Below are 19,460 nucleotides of genomic sequence, written 5' to 3'. Positions count from 1 at the left end.
ACTGTTTCCCAGAACTTCTTGTAGTTATCCACAGGTCTTTGATCTGCCGCCTCGTTCTCGTGTTTTCAGCTTGCTAGCAAAAAATCTTCAAGCCATGAGGTAATCATCCTCGATTGTAGTGTCTTAATTGTCCTTATTTATGTAATAAGAAAGACTCGGAATACAAGCAATTGAACTGGATTGTTAGTACCAGAATAACATAGAACAATACTGCACCAGATCCTTAAAGGGACATCTGGGGAAGGGTACAGATCTGGATCTGGGGAAGGGTACCAAAAGATGTCTTCAGCTTTGAAGGTCCCCAAGAACACATTTGCCTCCATCATTCTTAAATGGAAGAAGTTTGGAACCACCAAGACTCTTCCTAGAGCTGGCCGCCCAGCCAAACTGAGCAATCGAGAGGTCTAGAGTTCCTCTGTGGAGATGGGAGAAACTTCCAGAAGGACAACCATCTCTGCAGCACCCCAACAATCAGGCCTTTATGGTAGAGTGGCCAAATGGAAGCTACTCCTCAGTAAAAGGCACATGACACCCCACTTGGAGTTTGCCAAAAAGCTCTTAAAGACACACAAACCATGAGGAACAAGATTCTCTGCATGATTCAATAACCCATAATGATAACTCTTTGGCCTGAATGCCATGTCTGGAAGAAACCTGGCACCATCTCTACAGTGAAGCATGGTGGTGGAATATTTCAGTGGTAGTGACTGGGAGACTAGTCAGAATCAAGGGAAAGATGAATGGAAATTGTTATTTTCAATGATAGCCTAGGAACAGTGGGTTAACTGCCTGTTCAGGGGTAGAATGACAGATTTGTACCTTGTCAGCTCAGGGGTTTGAACTTGCAACCTTCTGGTTACTAGTCCAATGCTCTAACCACTAGGCTACCCTGCAGTCCCAGTAGAGAGATCCTTGATGAAAACCTGCTCCAGAGTGCTCAGGACTTCAGACTGGGGCGACGGTTCACTTCCAAACAGGACAATGACCCTAAACACACAGCCAAGACAATGCAGGAGTGGCTTCGGGACAAGTCTCTGAATGTCCAGCCAGAGCCCAGACTTGAACCCGATCTAACATATCTGGATGGACCTGAAAATAGCTGTGCAGCAACGCTCCCCATCCAACCGGATAGAGCTTCTGCAGATCTGCAGAGAAGAATGGGAGAAACTCCCCAAATACAGGTGTGCCAAGCTTGTAGTGTCAGATTCAAAAAGACTCGAGGCTGTAATCGCCGCCAAAGGTGCTTCAAAATGTAAATTCTTATGTAAATGTGATATTTAATTAAAAAAATTAATGTACTTTTGCAAAAAATTCTAAAAACCTGTTTTCGCTTTTTCATTATGGATTATTGTGTGTAGATTGATGAGTAAAAAAAATATGGAATACATTTTAGAATAAGGCTGTAACGTAACAAAATGTGGAAAAAGCCGAAGAGTCTGAATACTTTCCGATTGCACCCTGACGACATTTTATTACATTTTTGTTTATTTTTTACTTCAGTGAGGTTTTTTTTGGGCTGTTCAGCACATACCATTTTTTCTGGAGGCAAGTTCGGAGCCGAAGTCTACGTCTTCGTCGGTGATTGGTCAACAGAAGAGAGTCTTCAATAAAGGCGACTAATTTTCAAGCACATTTTTTGATTGAGAAACACTGCACCAAACATCTTAGTTAGATGTAAAATTGAGTGGCTAAGATATCCTTGGCAAAAACGTCAAAATTAATGACAGTGATATCTTAGACTAATTCTGATTATTTTGAGGAAATGTATACTGGCTACGGCATCTCAAAATGGACAAACAGTACTATTGACACTTTGCGAGCACACTCATTTAGTTTGTCTAACCGAATTCAGCTAGGCACCAGCCGAACTGAAGCATGCTGATGCCTTAAATCAGGGTCTCACCCTCTGGATAAAAAAATCATATGTTGCTCAAGGTGACCTCTCTATCAACCCTCTAACATATGGCTATACTGTAACTGAGGGAAGAGCTGGGTACGACTAGAGAGAGAATGGTGGTTAGCCGCCCTGCCATTTATCACGGCTGCCATTTATCATGGAGTTCTCTCCAGACGCCCTCCCCCACCTCACATCCCCCTCCCCCTCTCCTTTAACACTTCCCTAGCTCAGCAAAGCCACATATTGCCCTCCCCCTTTTCACTCTCTCAGCCAGAGCAATTAAACCCTGCTCGCACTAAATCAAATCAATTCTCTCTGGCCCTGAGTCTCGGGGACTCCCTTAACTTTGCAGCTTCGTGGTTTTACTGCTCCACTTTATTACTGAAGAATGTTTGACTGAAGACAATGGCAGTCGGTGCAGAGAGATGCTGTCTGGGTTTTTCAGCCGATTTCAGAATGTGTGTGTGATTGACAAAGATGCTATGTTATCGATCCCAGGTATAGTCGCCATTCCTAGTTTGAGCGTTATGAACGAGATGTGGAGAGATATCGAAGAGATACACCGAGAGAAAGATACAGGCACTGTAATGGATTGAGTCCAAATCACACTCCTACGGTACTCCTTTGACAATGACCTCTTTATCATCCTCCAAATTCGGAAAAACGGAAACATCCGACGTTACATTGTCATCTCACCTCACACAGGACACATACTGTACATATGGATACTAGTGGAATTCAGGTTTATTGCCAGGTCAGGTGATGTCTTCCTAGTAGCTTTGTGAGAGGCACAACCTCTTTGTGTTTTTCTAATTATCTTGACTGGCGTTGACTGATTCCCCCTGTCTCCACTGATGTTTGTTGTGTTATGATTTTGTGCTACTTTTTGCCCTAGAGACTTTGGGCTCAATGTCTGTCTGCCGTACTGAGGCTGAATTTTATGAAACTGCCACACCAACAACAAACAGCCACAACGCAGACAAAAGTCTATACAAATGTCATTGAAACTCCACTGTCGATACTGAGCGTATCTGATCGACACTGATATTAACAGTTCTGACTCATTTAAAAGGAACAGTTTTTCTCAGTTCACTAAGCCTGGGGGTTTTTCTAATAAAGGGTGTTCTGTCCGTTCATGTTTTTGCCACCGTGAGAGCCACTGAGTTTCCTTGTCACTTCGCATTTCCACACTGTCTCGGGTTCAGTCACAATTGGTTCCCAGAATGCTCCTCAAAGTGACATGTTAATGTAAACGCGGGCCGATCGGAGGGTTTGAAGCTCAACTCATCCTCAGCCTGAAATTGCAAAAACCAACCGTCGGAAGATCCACATTTACTCTGCCGAGCCATTGTGTTGCTCGTTTTGGTTTTCGAAGTGTCTTGAATTCAGTTCCTTGCAACATGGTAGCCCTTTCCTAATATTTTTCATAATTTCATAATTAATAAACATAACAGAAAATCCGGTGTATCTATGTCAAACGGTTTTGTTATAGTTCAGTCTTCTGCGATGTATGTGAAGTGTAATATTGGGATGCAAACTCAAAATCATATACATTTCGACTCTATATCTGACACGGTACAGGTGGCTGTACGCTCATAACCATCTGTGTGAGGAATATACTTCAAAGTTTCAAAGTAGATGTGTTTGTGTGACCCTGATTTAGCCCACTACAGTAAAATGTTAACCTGTTAAAAGCACATACCGAATATGTGCCTTAATAGTATAACCCACTGAAGTGGTCATGAATCAAATCAAATCAAAATTTATTTGTCACATACACATGGTTAGCAGATGTTAATGCGAGTGTAGCGAAATGCTTGTGCTTCTAGTTCCGACAATGCAGTGATAACCAACAAGTAATCTAACTAACAATTCCAAAACTACTGTCTTATACACAGTGTAAGGGGATAAGGAATATGTACATAAGGATATATGAATGAGTGATGGTACAGAGCAGCATACAGTAGATGGTATCGAGTACAGTATATACATATGAGATGAGTATGTAGACAAAGTAAACAAAGTGGCATAGTTAAAGTGGCTAGTGACATAAGGATGCAGTCGATGATCTAGAGTACAGTATATACATATGCATATGAGATGAATAATGTAGGGTAAGTAACATTATATAAGGTAGCATTGTTTAAAGTGGCTAGTGATATATTTACATCATTTCCCATCAATTCCCATTATTAAAGTGGCTGGAGTTGGGTCAGTGTCAATGACAGTGTGTTGGCAGCAGCCACTCAATGTTAGTGGTGGCTGTTTAACAGTCTGATGGCCTTGAGATAGAAGCTGTTTTTCAGTCTCTCGGTCCCAGCTTTGATGCACCTGTACTGACCTCGCCTTCTGGATGATAGCGGGGTGAACAGGCAGTGGTTCGGTGGTTGATGTCCTTGATGATCTTTATGGCCTTCCTGTAACATCGGGTGGTGTAGGTGTCCTGGAGGGCAGGTAGTTTGCCCCGGTGATGCGTTGTGCAGACCTCACTACCCTCTGGAGAGCCTTACGGTTGAGGGCGGAGCAGTTGCCGTACCAGGCGGTGATACAGCCCGCCAGGATGCTCTCGATTGTGCATCTGTAGAAGTTTGTGAGTGCTTTTGGTGACAAGCCGAATTTCTTCAGCCTCCTGAGGTTGAAGAGGCGCTGCTGCGCCTTCTTCACGACGCTGTCAGTGTGAGTGGACCAATTCAGTTTGTCTGTGATGTGTATGCCGAGGAACTTAAAACTTGCTACCCTCTCCACTACTGATCCATCGATGTGGATAGGGGTGTTCCCTCTGCTGTTTCCTGAAGTCCACAATCATCTCCTTAGTTTTGTTGACGTTGAGTGTGAGGTTATTTTCCTGACACCACACTCCGAGGGCCCTCACCTCCTCCCTGTAGGCCGTCTCGTCGTTGTTGGTAATCAAGCCTACCACTGTTGTGTCGTCCGCAAACTTGATGATTGAGTTGGAGGCGTGCATGGCCACGCAGTCGTGGGTGAACAGGGAGTACAGGAGAGGGCTCAGAACGCACCCTTGTGGGGCCCCCGTGTTGAGGATCAGCGGGGAGGAGATGTTGTTGCCTACCCTCACCACCTGGGGGCGGCCCGTCAGGAATTCCAGTACCCAGTTGCACAGGGCGGGGTCGAGACCCAGGGTCTCGAGCTTGATGACGAGCTTGGAGAGTACTATGGTGTTGAATGCCGAGCTGTAGTCAATGAACAGCATTCTCACATAGGTATTCCTCTTGTCCAGGTGGGTTAGGGCAGTGTGCAGTGTGGTTGAGATTGCATCGTCTGTGGACCTATTTGGGCGGTAAGCAAATTGGAGTGGGTCTAGGGTGTCAGGTAGGGTGGAGGTGATATGGTCCTTGACTAGTCTCTCAAAGCACTTCATGATGACGGAAGTGAGTGCTACGGGCGGTAGTCGTTTAGCTCAGTTACCTTAGCTTTCTTGGGAACAGGAACAATGGTGGCCCTCTTGAAGCATGTGGGAACAGCAGACTGGTATAGGGATTGATTGAATATGTCCGTAAACACACCGGCCAGCTGGTCTGCGCATGCTCTGAGGGCGCGGCTGGGGATGCCGTCTGGGCCTGCAGCCTTGCGAGGGTTAACACGTTTAAATGTCTTACTCACCTCGGCTGCAGTGAAGGAGAGACCGCATGTTTTCGTTGCAGGCCGTGTCAGTGGCACTGTATTGTCCTCAAAGCGGGCAAAAAGTTATTTAGTCTGCCTGGGAGCAAGACATCCTGGTCCGTGACTGGGCTGGGTTTCTTCTTGTAGTCCGTGATTGACTGTAGACCCTGCCACATGCCTCTTGTGTCTGAGCCATTGAATTGAGATTCCACTTTGTCTCTGTACTGACGCTTAGCTTGTTTAATAGCCTTGCGGAGGGAATAGCTGCATTGTTTATATTCGGACATATTACCAGACACCTTGCCCTGATTAAAAGCAGTGGTTCGCGCTTACAGTTTCACGCGAATGCTGCCATCAATCCACGGTTTCTGGTTTGGGAATGTTTTTATCGTTGCTATGGGAACGACATCTTCGACGCACGTTCTAATGAACTCGCACACCGAATCAGCGTATTCGTCAATATTTCCATCTGACGCAATACGAAACATGTCCCAGTCCACGTGATGGAAGCAGTCTTGGAGTGTGGAGTCAGCTTGGTCTGACCAGCGTTGGACAGACCTCAGCGTGGGAGCCTCTTGTTTTAGTTTCTGCCTGTAGGCAGGGATCAGCAAAATGGAGTCGTGGTCAGCTTTTCCGAAAGGGGGGCGGGGCAGGGCCTTATATGCGTCGCGGAAGTTAGAGTAACAATGATCCAAGGTTTTTACCACCCCTGGTTGCGCAATCGATATGCTGGTAAAATTTAGGGAGTCTTGTTTTCAGATTAGCTTTGTTAAAATCCCCAGCTACAATGAATGCAGCCTCCGGATAAATGGTTTCCAGTTTGCAAAGAGTTAAATAAAGTTCGTTCAGAGCCATCGATGTGTCTGCTTGGGGGGGGATATATACGGCTGTGATTATAATCGAGGAGAATTCTCTTGGAAGATAATCATAAATATGTAAGTGAAAAATGTTTAAGTCCCATGTGAGTTTGTACTTACTATGTCCAAAGCTAATTCCGTATTCAGATCGAGTTGCGTTGAGAATAACGACGTCTTTATTAATATGTTGTACAGATTATCCTCGATAACCTTAACCCAACACGTTATTAAACAGTTACCAAACATTTGACCCAGCTGTGATGTCAGAAGGAAGACAACAGATCAAGTTGAACGTCTGTGTTAATGAATTGTATGGGTTGAAATTGATTAGCATTCAATGACACTAAGGAAACATTATATAAACAACCCCACCAATGGACCAGAAAATTGTAGTGTGGTTTATCATATTGTAGACATTATAATGGAGGGTGGCAGTTAGCCCCGTGGTTTGAATCCCGAGCCGACCAGGTGAAGAAATCTGCCAATGTGCCTTGAGCAAGGCACTTAACCCTAATTGCTCCTGTAAATGGCTCTGGATAAGAGTCTGCTAAGTTATATAAAGTGTAGTACAATTACAGATTCTGTTTTTGTTTTTCTGTATTGAAAAAGTATATAACAGTTCCATCAATGATTGTTTTTCTATTGTGCCACCCAGGTGACATGGTGGACAAGGACCTGTGTGGGGGAGCCCCTGCCCCTGAGCCCATCGCCTGTGATGTGCCTTGCCCTAAGGACTGTGTCCTCAGCGACTGGACCTCCTGGTCCTCCTGCTCCCAAACCTGTTCCAGCAAAACCATCGAGGGCAAGCAGCTGAGGACCCGCTCCGTACTGGCCTACAACGCTGGCGAAGGTGACTATGAGACTATGTACTGTAGATGGTGTGCCATTCTGTACGGTCTGTATTGTATATCTACTGTAGTGTTCATTTACCATGTTAAAGGGGTCTTTCTCTTTGTATAGCTTTCAAGTCACACTGTCCTTTAAAGTGTCTGTCCCTCTGTCTGCTACTGTCTTTTACTGTCCCTCTGTCTGTAACTGTCTGTTACTGCCTGTCTGTCTGTCCCTCAGGCAGTAACAGACGGAGGGACAGACAGACAGGCAGTAACAGACGGTCTGTCTGTCCCTCCGTCTGTTACTGTATGTTACTGTCTGCTACTGTCTGTCTGTCCCTCTGTCTGTAACTGTATGTTACTGTCTGTCCCTCTGTCTGTAACTGTATGTTACTGTCTGTTACTGTCTGTCTGTCCCTCTGTCTGTAACTGTATGTTACTGCCTGTCTTTTACTGTCCCTCTAGGTTACTGTCTGTCTGTCTGTCTGTCTGTCTGTCTGTCTGTCTGTCTGTCTGTCTGTCTGTCTGTCTGTCTGTCTGTCTGTCTGTCTGTCTGTCTGTCTGTCTGTCTCTGTCTGTCTGTCTGTACCTCTGTCTGTCTGTCTGTACCTCTGTCTGTCTGTCTGTACCTCTGTCTGTCACTATGATTTTTTGTTTTCATTGAAACATTTGGCTAAAAGTTGATCTGCATGTTGTTAACCTCCCCACAGTAACTGCAATGGTAGTGGCATGGATCACAGTGATGGAGGGTAACACTTGTGATTGAAACTAGCTGTTCGCTACATTTAACCTTAGCGATATGTTGGCAAATTACAAAATAATTGGATTTCTGTCCATGTTTATAGGCTTTACTGTAGTTAAACCTCGACAACCTTTGGGCACCATATGTTTGATTTAAAATCCTAGTAGCAATAGATGTAGTGAAAGAAGTAGTTGCTTTTGGTTTTGTTGTTGTACAGTAAGTAAGTAATTCTTCAAATGTATTTACACGTTCTTATATCTTGATGTGAGAATTTTAACATTCTATATCGATGTTTTCCAAAGGACTTTCAAGGGTGCCAAAGATTCCAAAGCTTTCTGGTACATTCTATTTGTATCTTTAAAATGAGTAATAGTACTAGTAGTAGTGGCAGTAGGAGTAGTAGTAGTACTATTAGTAGCAGTACTAGTAGTAGTGGCAGTAGGAGTAGTAGTAGTACTATTAGTAGCAGTACTAGTAGTAGTGGCAGTAGGAGTAGTAGTAGTACTATTAGTAGCACTAATAGGTGATGAGTAGTGGATATTGTTAGCGTAGAGTTTTGGGTAGATGATTTAAAGGGGCAAATCATTGTTGAAACAATAAAAAAGTGTCACTGTTTCAGTAAAATGCTGAGGGGTGGGGCTGGAGAAATGGAACCACTCTAAAATGTATAGACAGAGATATGGATGCAAGGATTGATTATCCATTATATCAAAGGTATGGTTTTAAACCTGTTTTGAGGCTGTACAGTGTTTGTTTACATTGACTTTGTTTACAAACATTAGAGTTAAACAAGCTGATATTTTAGCTTCTGATGGGGTACAACAGTTAAAACTCTTCAGGACCCGCTCCTTTTTTAAAGTTTTCGCCTAAAATGACATACCCAAATCTAACTGACTGTAGCTCAGGACCTGAAGCAAGGATATGCATATTCGTGATACCATTTGAAAGGAAACACTTTGAAGTTTGTGGAAATTTGAAATGAATGTAGGGGAATATAACACATATTACATCTGGAAAAGGTAATACAAAGAAACAAACATGCGTTTAAAAAACAAATTGTACCATCATCTTTGAAATGCAAGAGAAAGGCCATAATATATTATTCCAGCCCAGACGCAATTTAGATTTTGGCCACTAGTTGACCGCAGTGTACTGTATGTGCAAAGATTTAGACTGATCCAATGAACCATTGTATTTCTGATCAACATTTTGTATCAAAACTGCCCAAATGTGCCTAATTGGTTTAATAATAAATTCAATCAAATCAAACTTTATTTGTCACATGCGCCGAATACAACAAGTGTAGACTTTACCGTGAAAAATGTGATTACTATTATTTGACCATGCTGGTCATTTATGAACATTTGAACATCTTGGCCATGTTCTGTTATAATCTCCACCCGGCACAGCCAGAGAGGACTGGCCACCCCTAATAGCCTGGTTCATCTCTAGGTTTCCTCCTAGGTTTTGGCCTTTCCATGGAGTTTTTCTAGCCACCGTGCTTCTACACCTGCATTGCTTGCAGTTTGGAGTTTTAGGCTGGGTTTCTGTACAGCACTTTGATATATCAGCTGATGTAAGAAGGGCTATATAAATACATTTGATTTGAAATGCTTACTTACAAGCCCTTAAAACCTCTTACCGGAAACGGGATCCGTGCGCTATCAAAATCGACAACATCCGGTGAAGCTGGAGCGAGCCAAATTCAAATGACAAAATCCTAATAATAAACATTCATGAACATACAAGTGTCCTACATCATTTAAAAACGTAACTTCTTGTTAATCCAGCCGCTTTGTCAGATTTCAAAAAGGCTTTACGGCGAAAGCATACCATGCGATTATCTGCGGACAGCGCCCCACACACAAAAGCATAAAAAAACATTTTCCAAACCAGCAGAGGCATCATAAAAATCAGAAATAGAGATAAAATAAATCACTTACCTTTGAAGATCTTCCTCTGTTTGCAATCCCAATGCAGTCCCAGCTATACAAAAAAAGTCAGTTTAGTTGGCGCATTTGATTCAGTAATCCACCCGTTCCACTAGTTCAACATGCAAAGAAAGGAATCCCAGAAGTTACCAATAAACCAATCTTCAGGTACCCTAATATCTAAATAAATTATCAAATTTAAGACGGAGAATAGTGTGTTCAATACCAGAGATAAATAATGAAGTGCGTATCCTCATCCACACATGCCACAAGACTACAGTCCAAATGAGAGCCACCTTGAAAAACTACAAATTCTAGCTAATTTTTCAAAAAACAAGCCTGAAACCCTTTCTAAAGACTGTTGACATCTAGTGGAAGCAGGATGGACTTTCCTCAGGTTTTCGCCTGCAATATCAGTTCTGTTATACTCACAAACATTATGTTAACAGTTTTAGAAACTTCAGAGTGTTTTCTATCCAATGCTACCAATATGCATATCCTAGCTTCTGGGCCTGAGTAACAGGCAGTTTACTTTGGGCACGTCATTTATCCGAACTTCCGAACACTGCCCCCTAGCCCTAAGGCCCTTAACCAACAGTGCAGTTCAAAAAGAAGAAAATATTTACCAAGTAGACTAAAATAAAAAGTAATAATAAAAAGTAACACAATAAGAATAACATAACAAGGCTATATACAGGGGGCACCGGTACTGAGTCACTGTGTGGGGTACAGGCTAGTTGAGATATTCTGTACGTGTAGGTGGGAGTGAAGTGACTCTGCATAGGTAACAAACAAACAGCGAGTAGCAGTAGTGTACTAAAGGGAGGGGGTGGGGGGGGGGGTTAATGACTATTTTATGAATTGTTCAGCAGTCTTATGGTTTGGGGGTAGAAGCTGTTCAGGAGCCTTTTGGTCCTAGACTTGGCGCTCCGGTACCGCTTGCCATGCGGTAGCAGAGAAAACAGTCTTGGGTGACTGGAGTCTCTGACTATTTTATGGGCTTTCCTCTGACACCACCATTATATAGGTCCTGGGTGGCAGGAAGCTTGGCCCCAGTAATGTACTGGGCCATTCGCACTACCCTCTGTAGCACCTTTAATTTTTAATTTGACCTTTATTTAACCAGGCAAGTCAGTTAAGAACAAATTCTTATTTTCAATATCGGCCTAGGAACAGTGGGTTAACTGCCTGTTCAGGGGCAGAACGACAGATTTGTACCGTGTCGGCGGTTTGAACTTGCAACCTTCCGGTTACTAGTCCAACGCTCTAACCACTAGGCTACCCTGCCGCCCCGAGCGGTCAGATGCCGAGCAATTGCCATACCAGGCGGTGATACAACTAGTCAGGATGCTCTCGACGGTGCAGCTGTAGAACCTTTTGAGGATCTGGGGACCCATGCCAAATCTTTTCAATCTCCTGAAGGGGAAAAGGTTATGTCGTGCCCTCTTCACAACTGTCTTTGAGAAAGGGCAGCGTGGAGTGTGATTGAGATTGCGTCACCTGTGGATCTGTTGGGGCGGTATGCGAATTGGAGAGGGTCTAGGGTGTCCAGGGGGATGCTGTTGATGTGAGCCATGACCAGCCTTTCAAAGCACTTCATGGCTACCGACGTGAGTGCCACGGGACGGTAATAATTTAGGCAGGTTACCTTCGCTTCCTTGGGCACAGGGACTATGGTGGTCTGCTTGAAACATGTAGGTATTACAGACTCGGTCAGGGAGAGGTTGAAAAAGACAGTGAAGACACGTGACAGTTGGTCCGTGCATGCTTTGAGTACACATCCTGGTAATCCATCTGGCCCAGCGGCTTTGTGAATGTTGACCTGTTTAAAGGTTTTGTTCACATCAGCTACCGAGAGCGTTATCACACAGTCATCCAGAACAGCTGGTGCTCTCGTGCATGCTTCAGTGTTGCTTGCCTCGAAGGGAGCATAAAAGGCATTTAGCTCATCTGGTAGGCTTGCGTCACTGGGCAGTTCGCGTCTGGGTTTCCCTTTGTAGTCCGAAATCGTTTTCAAGCCCTGCATCATCGATGCACTTATTGATGAAGCCGATGACTGAGGTGATATATTCCTCAATGTCATTGGATGAATTCCAGAACATATTCTAGTCTGTGCTGTTCAAGTTCATAACTGTGCACTATCCTCAAACAATAGCATGGTATTCTTTCACTGTAATAGCTACTGTAAATTGGACAGTTAGATTAACAAGAATTTAAGCTTTCTGCCATGTCAGATATGTCAGATATGTCCTGGGAAATGTTCTTGTTACTTACAACCTCATGCTAATAACAATAACCTACGTTAGCTCAACCGTCCCACGGGGGACCCACCAATCCTGTAGAGGATTAACAAAGTTTATTAGAAATTTTTTAAGCTATATTTTTCTAGTCCAAATAAGTCCAAATATGGTTACAAAAACTGCATATTGGGCCTTGAAAGTTTTTCGGATTGGTGTTCTTCCCCACCAATGTGGAAAGGCACCCATGTGGAAAGTCTTCACATCATCATGTATGCCGCTTCAATATTTTTTAAACAATTTTCCTGTTTGAAGAATACCTCTCAAAATATAGATATTCTAGCAGTCAAGTGTGCCGTCTGTTAGGTGATCCCAAGCTCCAGTGTCATAAGCCGCATACTAAATGTAACCACGCTAGCTCAGACACCCAATACATTATGGATGTCTTTCCAAGTAAGTGATGAAATTCATACCGCAAACATGAATGAACCTATATTCCACGAGCCGCAGCCTTTGCGTAGCATTAAAGCAGCTCAACTTGTCACATTAAGACTGGACTGATTTTGCTTCACCATTCATAAATCATCCACTACAACTCCCTGTAGAATTGACATAGACATTACCGCTTCCCAACCCAAACCACTTTTCTAGGTCAGTCTGGGCACCATCTGTGGCTTACTTGTCTGGTTAGTTTACACTATTGGCAGAACCAGCAAACCGACATGGTTAGTCAGCGATGTAAGCAGGTAGCAGTCAGCAGAAAGGAAGGAGGAGGAGGTCTGTTCGTTTGCCATCAGGTTTAGATTAGTCTGAGTTGGCATTCCACATTGACCGGCCTGTGAACAACACCACTGCTGCTCATTATGGAACAGGTTGGCTTTCATCTCAGGATGTTGCAGGTGTGGAGGACTTACAGTCCCACAATGCCCCTTCATCACTGCCCAAACCTGTAAGTGTCTGCAATTACTCTGAAGCACTAAGGGCTCTGAATCTCACTCTATCGACCCACCTGCCTCCACTGAGCAGAGATGAGAGAGACAGAGAGACACAGAGCGAGAGACCGACAGACAGAAGAGAGAGAGAGAGAGCGAGAGAGAGACAGAGAGAGAGAGAGAGAGAGGTGAGGAAGGGACAGAGTGATGTTGGTTGTGTTGGATGTTTTAAATCCGACAGAGATGGAGAAGTGCGTTGGTAATCAGACTTGCAACTAGCAGTAGGAGGAGAGGAATCGTCTGAGCCTCAAAGTGGGCTGGAGGATTAAAATGCATTGTCAATCACCGGGGGAGGTCTTTCATCACAATCATGGACTGTCACTATCAATAATTGGCTGAATCTTTCAGACTTTGTTCTGACAGAATCTGACATTATTTAAGGGCTTCATGTATAAGCCAGAGTCTCCCTGACTGATGACATTGGGACTACCCTGTATATGTGTGTGGTGTGGTAGAGAATTTGAACGTATTGCTTATCATATGTTGCACTGTCATTGTGCACGATGCCGGACCTCTATAAAATAACTAATCAGCTGGCCCTTTCTGTGTGTGTGCGTTTGTTTGTGCATGCGCGTGTGCATGTGTGCGTGAGTGTTCCTAGGTGGCGGCATGTGTCCCAACAGCAGTTCTCTGCAGGAGGTCCGGAACTGCAACGAGCATGCATGTACAGTGTATCACTGGCAGACTGGACCCTGGGGCCCCTGTACTGAAGATCCGTCAGCCTCAGCCCTCAACACCACCACTGGCTCCAGGTCTGCTGCTGGCCCAAACACCAACGGGCAGGGCCCCTGCTCCCAGGGCATGCAGACACGCAAGGTCATCTGTGTCCGGGTCAACGTGGGACAGGTGCCGCCCAAGAAGTAAGAACATTTAGGCCCTAGGTGTGTACGCGTGCGTGAGTTTGTGTGTCTGTGTGAGAGAGAGAGAGCTAGAAAGTTATTTAGAAAGGTATGACAAGCAGTCATACAGTATGAAGAGTCGCTTTCAAGCCCTATCTCTACTCCACAGGCAAACCCAGATAAATAAATATATATGCCGTCCCAAACAGGCTAATTAACCCTGTTCATTTAGGCCTGTGTAATTTCCCACTGATGATAATGACAGTAATTAAGTGGCTTGGATACTTTAAGGCAATTAAATCACCACAAGATAAGAGCTGCAGGATGTCGATGGTTTGCAATGCAGAACATAACACCGCAGCCTCAAAATGAATCGATAAGTTTACTTTACAGTTAGCCTAAAGTTCTGCTCTTGCATGGGTGCTGATTTGCTTTGCTAGGCTTACCTAGTCGGGATGTTATGTTTATTTAACTAATTAACCTGCTGTATGTAAGATCCAGAAATCTTAACCTTGAGTCTACAGTTTACGGATCTTGTTGCTATCCATGGTCCTGAAGTAAAACCTCCCAGTGGTATCTGTCCAAGGTGCTGGGCCATCGTAGGCTTTGCTATAGAGTCCATATCTTTTTAAGGCCACTGTATTTTGCCTTTGTTATGAAATAACTTTTCTGCATGTTTTGCATTCTTTCAAGCCGCTGTTGCTCTTAAAGAGGCTTTGCCCTGTCATGGCGGATTAGGTTAAGACCGCTGAAGCTGGCAAAGCTCCAAAAGTGCTTTCTCTCAGTGCTTTGTCTATAAGCGCTTTGTTGTGAAGGGATAGTTCATTCTAAAATCAATATTTGTCAGTCATTGTAAGACTTCAAAAGTGGTCTAATGTCAGGGTGAGTCCATGTCCAATTGGCGCCAATCTTTTCCATTCCTTGGAGAGATGGTGTCGACTCATCTCCAAACGAAACCACTAAGGCCAGTAGCTATCTAGCTTAAGTGTAGAGGTGGTTTCACCCTACCTGCACTTGGTGCGCTGCATTGTGACTTGACATGGTCTCTAGTTGTTATTTTTCCACCTGTGTCTTCTCTTCCCACCATTCTACTTGGCAGGTAGGTTTGATTAGCCCTCCCCCAGGAACCTGGCAGAGCAAACAAACACATGCCTGCCTCGCTGGTGTGTATGCAGATGTGCCCCAACTCACTCACAGAGGGCGCAGAGCTGTCTTCACACACCTCGAGGCAGTGAACCTCACACAGTGTCACCACACACACTGTCAAAGCCCAATAGAGAAGAGAGTCTCTCAGAACAAATATGTCACTCCCTCGGGCATACGCTTCTATCAATCTATATACAGAGTACTGCAGGGGGATTTGGAACTAAAACATCTTGGTTTATTGATTGTGACAATTTGCATGGGGATTGATGTCCGATGTGTCTGTATTATCGCACTGATTCTTACTTGGACAGTCGGAGTTGGGATGAATAATTGTGATAGTGTTTGACAGTCATAGTCAATCACGTGGATGTGTCCTAATGACAACTGTGTTTAGTCACTGTGGATGACAGATGGTTGAAAGCTGTCGAGAAACGTACGCAAAGCCGGAGCTGTTTTCCCCCCGAATATTAAACAAATGGTGTTTTATTTGCTGTTGTACTTGTTAATAATGCATTTAATTAGTGCTTATCGTTCTGTGCCAGGCTTTGTGTGCTTTTGTGGTCTCTTAAAACGATGTGGGTTGAAATGTTTCCCCACTCTCTGTTCAACCACACAGCATGCTCATTTTGAAGAATCTCTCTTGCCGAACAGATTATTGAAGCGATAATAGAAAATAGCAGAACAAAAACATTACCCTAGCAAACTATTCTTAATGATGTGCTGTGGGACAGACTCAGAGTAAACATTGTGTTTCTTGCCTCACTACAAATCATTACATTTAAAGATCGTTAAGACATGATAACACTAGCAGGGAAAACAAGTCGGCCAAAACCAGAGGATGCTTTAATTGGATAATCTAATGACCAGTCAAAACGTCTGCATACTTCAATAGCCGCGAAGACTGAGTTTTCTGCGGCGTCGGTTTTGTGTTCTGTCAATGAACGTGGCCTGTTTTTTTCATGAGAATGTCATTTTTAATCATGCAAAATCTGCGTAGTGCCTATCAATTACACTTGGCCTAAAATACAATTAAAGTAACAGGGAACAGTAGGAATGTTTCTGTCTGCTGGAGCATTCGTTTCAGCATTAGTTTCAGCATTCGTTTCAGCATTAGTTTCAGCATTAGTTATGTGAGGCAGTTAAGTGCTCGGGACAACAACTCAATCTGGGTCTTGTTGTTGTGTCTCATATTTAACTATGTTTTGTCTGGAACATTGTTAACACTGAAAGGGAACAGTAGGGATGTTTCTGTCTGCCGGAGGGAATTCAGCATTAGTTCTGGGAGGTGAAGTGAGGTAGTTAAATGCTCAGCTCAAAAGCTCAGTCTGGATCATGTTGAAGTGTCTCATCTTCTATTGTTTTGCCTAGAAGATTGCTACCTGTAGGCTTCTCTTTTGAAGTCTTCTGAAGTAGCTTGTCCTTAAACAGGCTCCCATTACCTTTGCGCCTGTTGTTGATGCAGTTAATCCGTGTAAACTCTTTAAACCTAAAGAGGGAATAAGAAACTGATTTGATCCAAGCCTGACCCATATTTATCATCATCATCATCAACAGCTCTCTATTCTCCATCCCCGAGCACTGCTTTGGAGTGTAGAAACAGTGTACGGACGTGCCAGAGGATTTGTCTCACTAAAGAGGGATTTATCTCTCTCTCTATTGGTATTAAACGTAAATCTCTCTTCGCATAGCTGCCTGCTGCGTTATTACATTGTGCGTGTGTCAGGCACCCTATTTCTCCCCTGACGACACGGTGCCAACGAGTGGAGCAACCCCAGAAGAAGACAGTGCTCTTGCTCCCAGTGTGTAAACCTGAGCCAGATGATCAGCGCTAGCTACGCTACCTATGCTATCTCAGCAATAGGATGAGGAAATAGAGCCGCAACATCACTTAAAAAAGCCCCAGGAGAGCCCATGTTCCGAAAAATCAGATGACTTGATGTCTTTTAGACGGACAATTTTCCCCCGTTTATCTTCATCCAGTGGCCTTTCACTGGGGATCAGAGGTACTTATAACTATAGGCTGGAGATTACATATAACCCTTTGTCCGTTAAATATGAAGACCGGCTCCAACCACAATCCCAGCGATCTAACGGATTATCGTCCAGTAATAGAATCAATTTAAAACGGGAACGATTCCCATCGAGGGTCTTATCTATAGTGAACTGAATCTAGCCTGGAGGAATTAAATGCAGATTCTCCATTTAACAGGAATGAATATTAACAAAGGCGCTGCTGAGCTGCTAAAGCCGTATACTGTAGGTCATGTTTAAATTGCCCTACATAATAAGACATAAGTTGATCTCTTTCCTTTTTTACTTTTACCCCTTTTTCTCACCAATTTTGTGGTATCTAATTGGTAGTTACAGTCTTGTCCCATCGCTGCAATTCCTGTACAGACTCGGGAGAGGCGAAGGTCGAGAGCCATGCGTCCTCCGAAACACAACCCAGCCAAGTCACACTGCTTCTTAACCCAACGCCCGCTTATCCCGGAAGCCAGCCACACCAATGTGTCAGAAGAAACACCGTACACCTGGCGTCCTTGTCAGCGTGGATTGCGCTCGGCCTGCCACAGGAGTCGCTAGAGCACGATGGGACAAGAATATCCATGCCGGGCAAACCCTCGCCTAACTCGGACGACACTGGGCCAATTGTGCGTGCTCCATGGGTCTCCCGGTCACGTCCGACTGCGACAGAGCCTGGAATCAAACCAGGATCTCTAGCAGCACAGCTAGCACTGCGATGCAATTCCTTAGACCACTGCACCACTTGGGAGGCCCCCTCTTTTCTTATCTGTCAGTGGTACCATAGATTGACATGGACATAATAGATAAAGGACTTCTTATCAGACAGTTGCTTCTTGTTGTCCTAGTTTGTGCTTCAGAAAACACTGGATTTCTCTCGGTAAAAGCCAAGTGGTTTTACATAGAAAAATGACAGAGTACAAAGCCAAGCAGGTTACAGTACTTTCTGAGAGGAGTATCTTCTAAGCCAAAAATCTATCATTGTTCCTCGATAGCTCCGTGGCTCTTGGCCAATCGGATGAGTCATTTGAATTCCTGCAGCCAAAGTGAGAAGCCTGTGTCTGTGTGTTACCAGCTATGTGTTTGCATGTGTTACCAGTAGTGTGTGTATGCTTATCATGTAGATGTCCTGAGAGTCCTCGTCCAGGTACAGTGCGGCCCTGTCGAATGCCCTGTAAGAAGGACTGCATCGTAACCCCCTTCAGCGACTGGTCCCAGTGCTCTCCCACCTGTGATGCAGGTATGAAAGAAGAATTCAAGCTACTGTGCAAAGACAGATGTAGGATCTTAATTTGATCACCCTGTTGCAGGACAACTTACCTGCTATGCAGTGTATTTGAGTCTTAAAAAGGCTTCTATAGTTTGAAATGTCCACTTAGAAATGTCTGACTTTTTCCCTTAAATATATCAACCCCTACAACCCCTATATTATTTATAATCCACATAATAATAATTCACATTTCCTGTTGCTGCAGGATTATTTTCCTGCTGTAGCATACTGGCTCAAATTAACATCATACATCTGTACTTGTTCATTGTAAGTCTCTTGGGAGCTAGGTACTATGGAGCAAAAATGCTCTCCTAAATGGAATTACTTGCTTATCCAACCGCTCAGAGGAATATTATGCATGTCAGCTTTTATCATGAAGCATAGAAATCATTGATATTATAAACCAATGGAAAACTGGGACGAATAAGGAAACTGGCACCAATTGGGTGATGCATGCAATGTAAACGACTCATTACAGTTTCCTTAAGTTGTATTACTCTCGTTTCTTTACGGATATTTCATTTGACAGATTGACATGTAGGATGACCCTAAGATGACCTAATTTAGTGCAAACCAGTAAACATACTAGCCTGTGGCTACAAGTGACAAGACGCCATGTTGTTGTTGCTATTGTTGTTTTCATGCTGTGATAAAAACACCTTCAGACCACGTCACCTTTGTCAGACAGCCATGGCCACAGCTGGAGAACATTGTTGAATACATTACATTGATTTATGGGATGAAATCATCATCGTTCAGATTTTGATGACTTCTATATTTGGCATGACTGCATGAATCTTTGGCCCTCGCCACACACAGTCTCAGTCGTATATTTTGATAGTAGTGCTGATGTTCTCTTGCTGTGTAGGATGACCTGCCTCCTACCCACACTGGTTGAAACTGAAGGTCAAGGCTACCCAGAGCCTGTAATACACTCATATAAAATGATTCATCACTCCTGGGCCAGTCCTGGACCATAAAACAACATCTTCATCAGTATAGATCACTGGTCCTCAATCCTGGTCCTGGGGACCCACATTTTTGTTTTTGCCCTAGCACTACACACCTGATTCAAA

General features: G+C 43.8%; 1 protein-coding gene across 1 annotated transcript in view; it reads left to right on the top strand.

Moving 5' to 3' along the window:
- Positions 1 to 19,460, top strand: part of LOC115104763 (thrombospondin type-1 domain-containing protein 7A-like) — a 73,342-nt gene that overhangs the window by 24,345 nt on the left and 29,537 nt on the right. Inside the window, exons 8-10 of the mRNA XM_065005555.1 lie at positions 7,031 to 7,225; positions 13,709 to 13,967; positions 18,239 to 18,354. Of these exons, the coding sequence (XP_064861627.1) occupies positions 7,031 to 7,225; positions 13,709 to 13,967; positions 18,239 to 18,354 (570 nt within the window). The remainder of the gene's footprint in view (positions 1 to 7,030; positions 7,226 to 13,708; positions 13,968 to 18,238; positions 18,355 to 19,460) is intronic.

This window comes from Oncorhynchus nerka, linkage group LG3 (assembly GCF_034236695.1).
Source record: "Oncorhynchus nerka isolate Pitt River linkage group LG3, Oner_Uvic_2.0, whole genome shotgun sequence".
NCBI classification, from domain to species: Eukaryota; Metazoa; Chordata; class Actinopteri; order Salmoniformes; family Salmonidae; genus Oncorhynchus; species Oncorhynchus nerka.
This window is presented reverse-complemented; position numbering and strand designations above follow the sequence as displayed.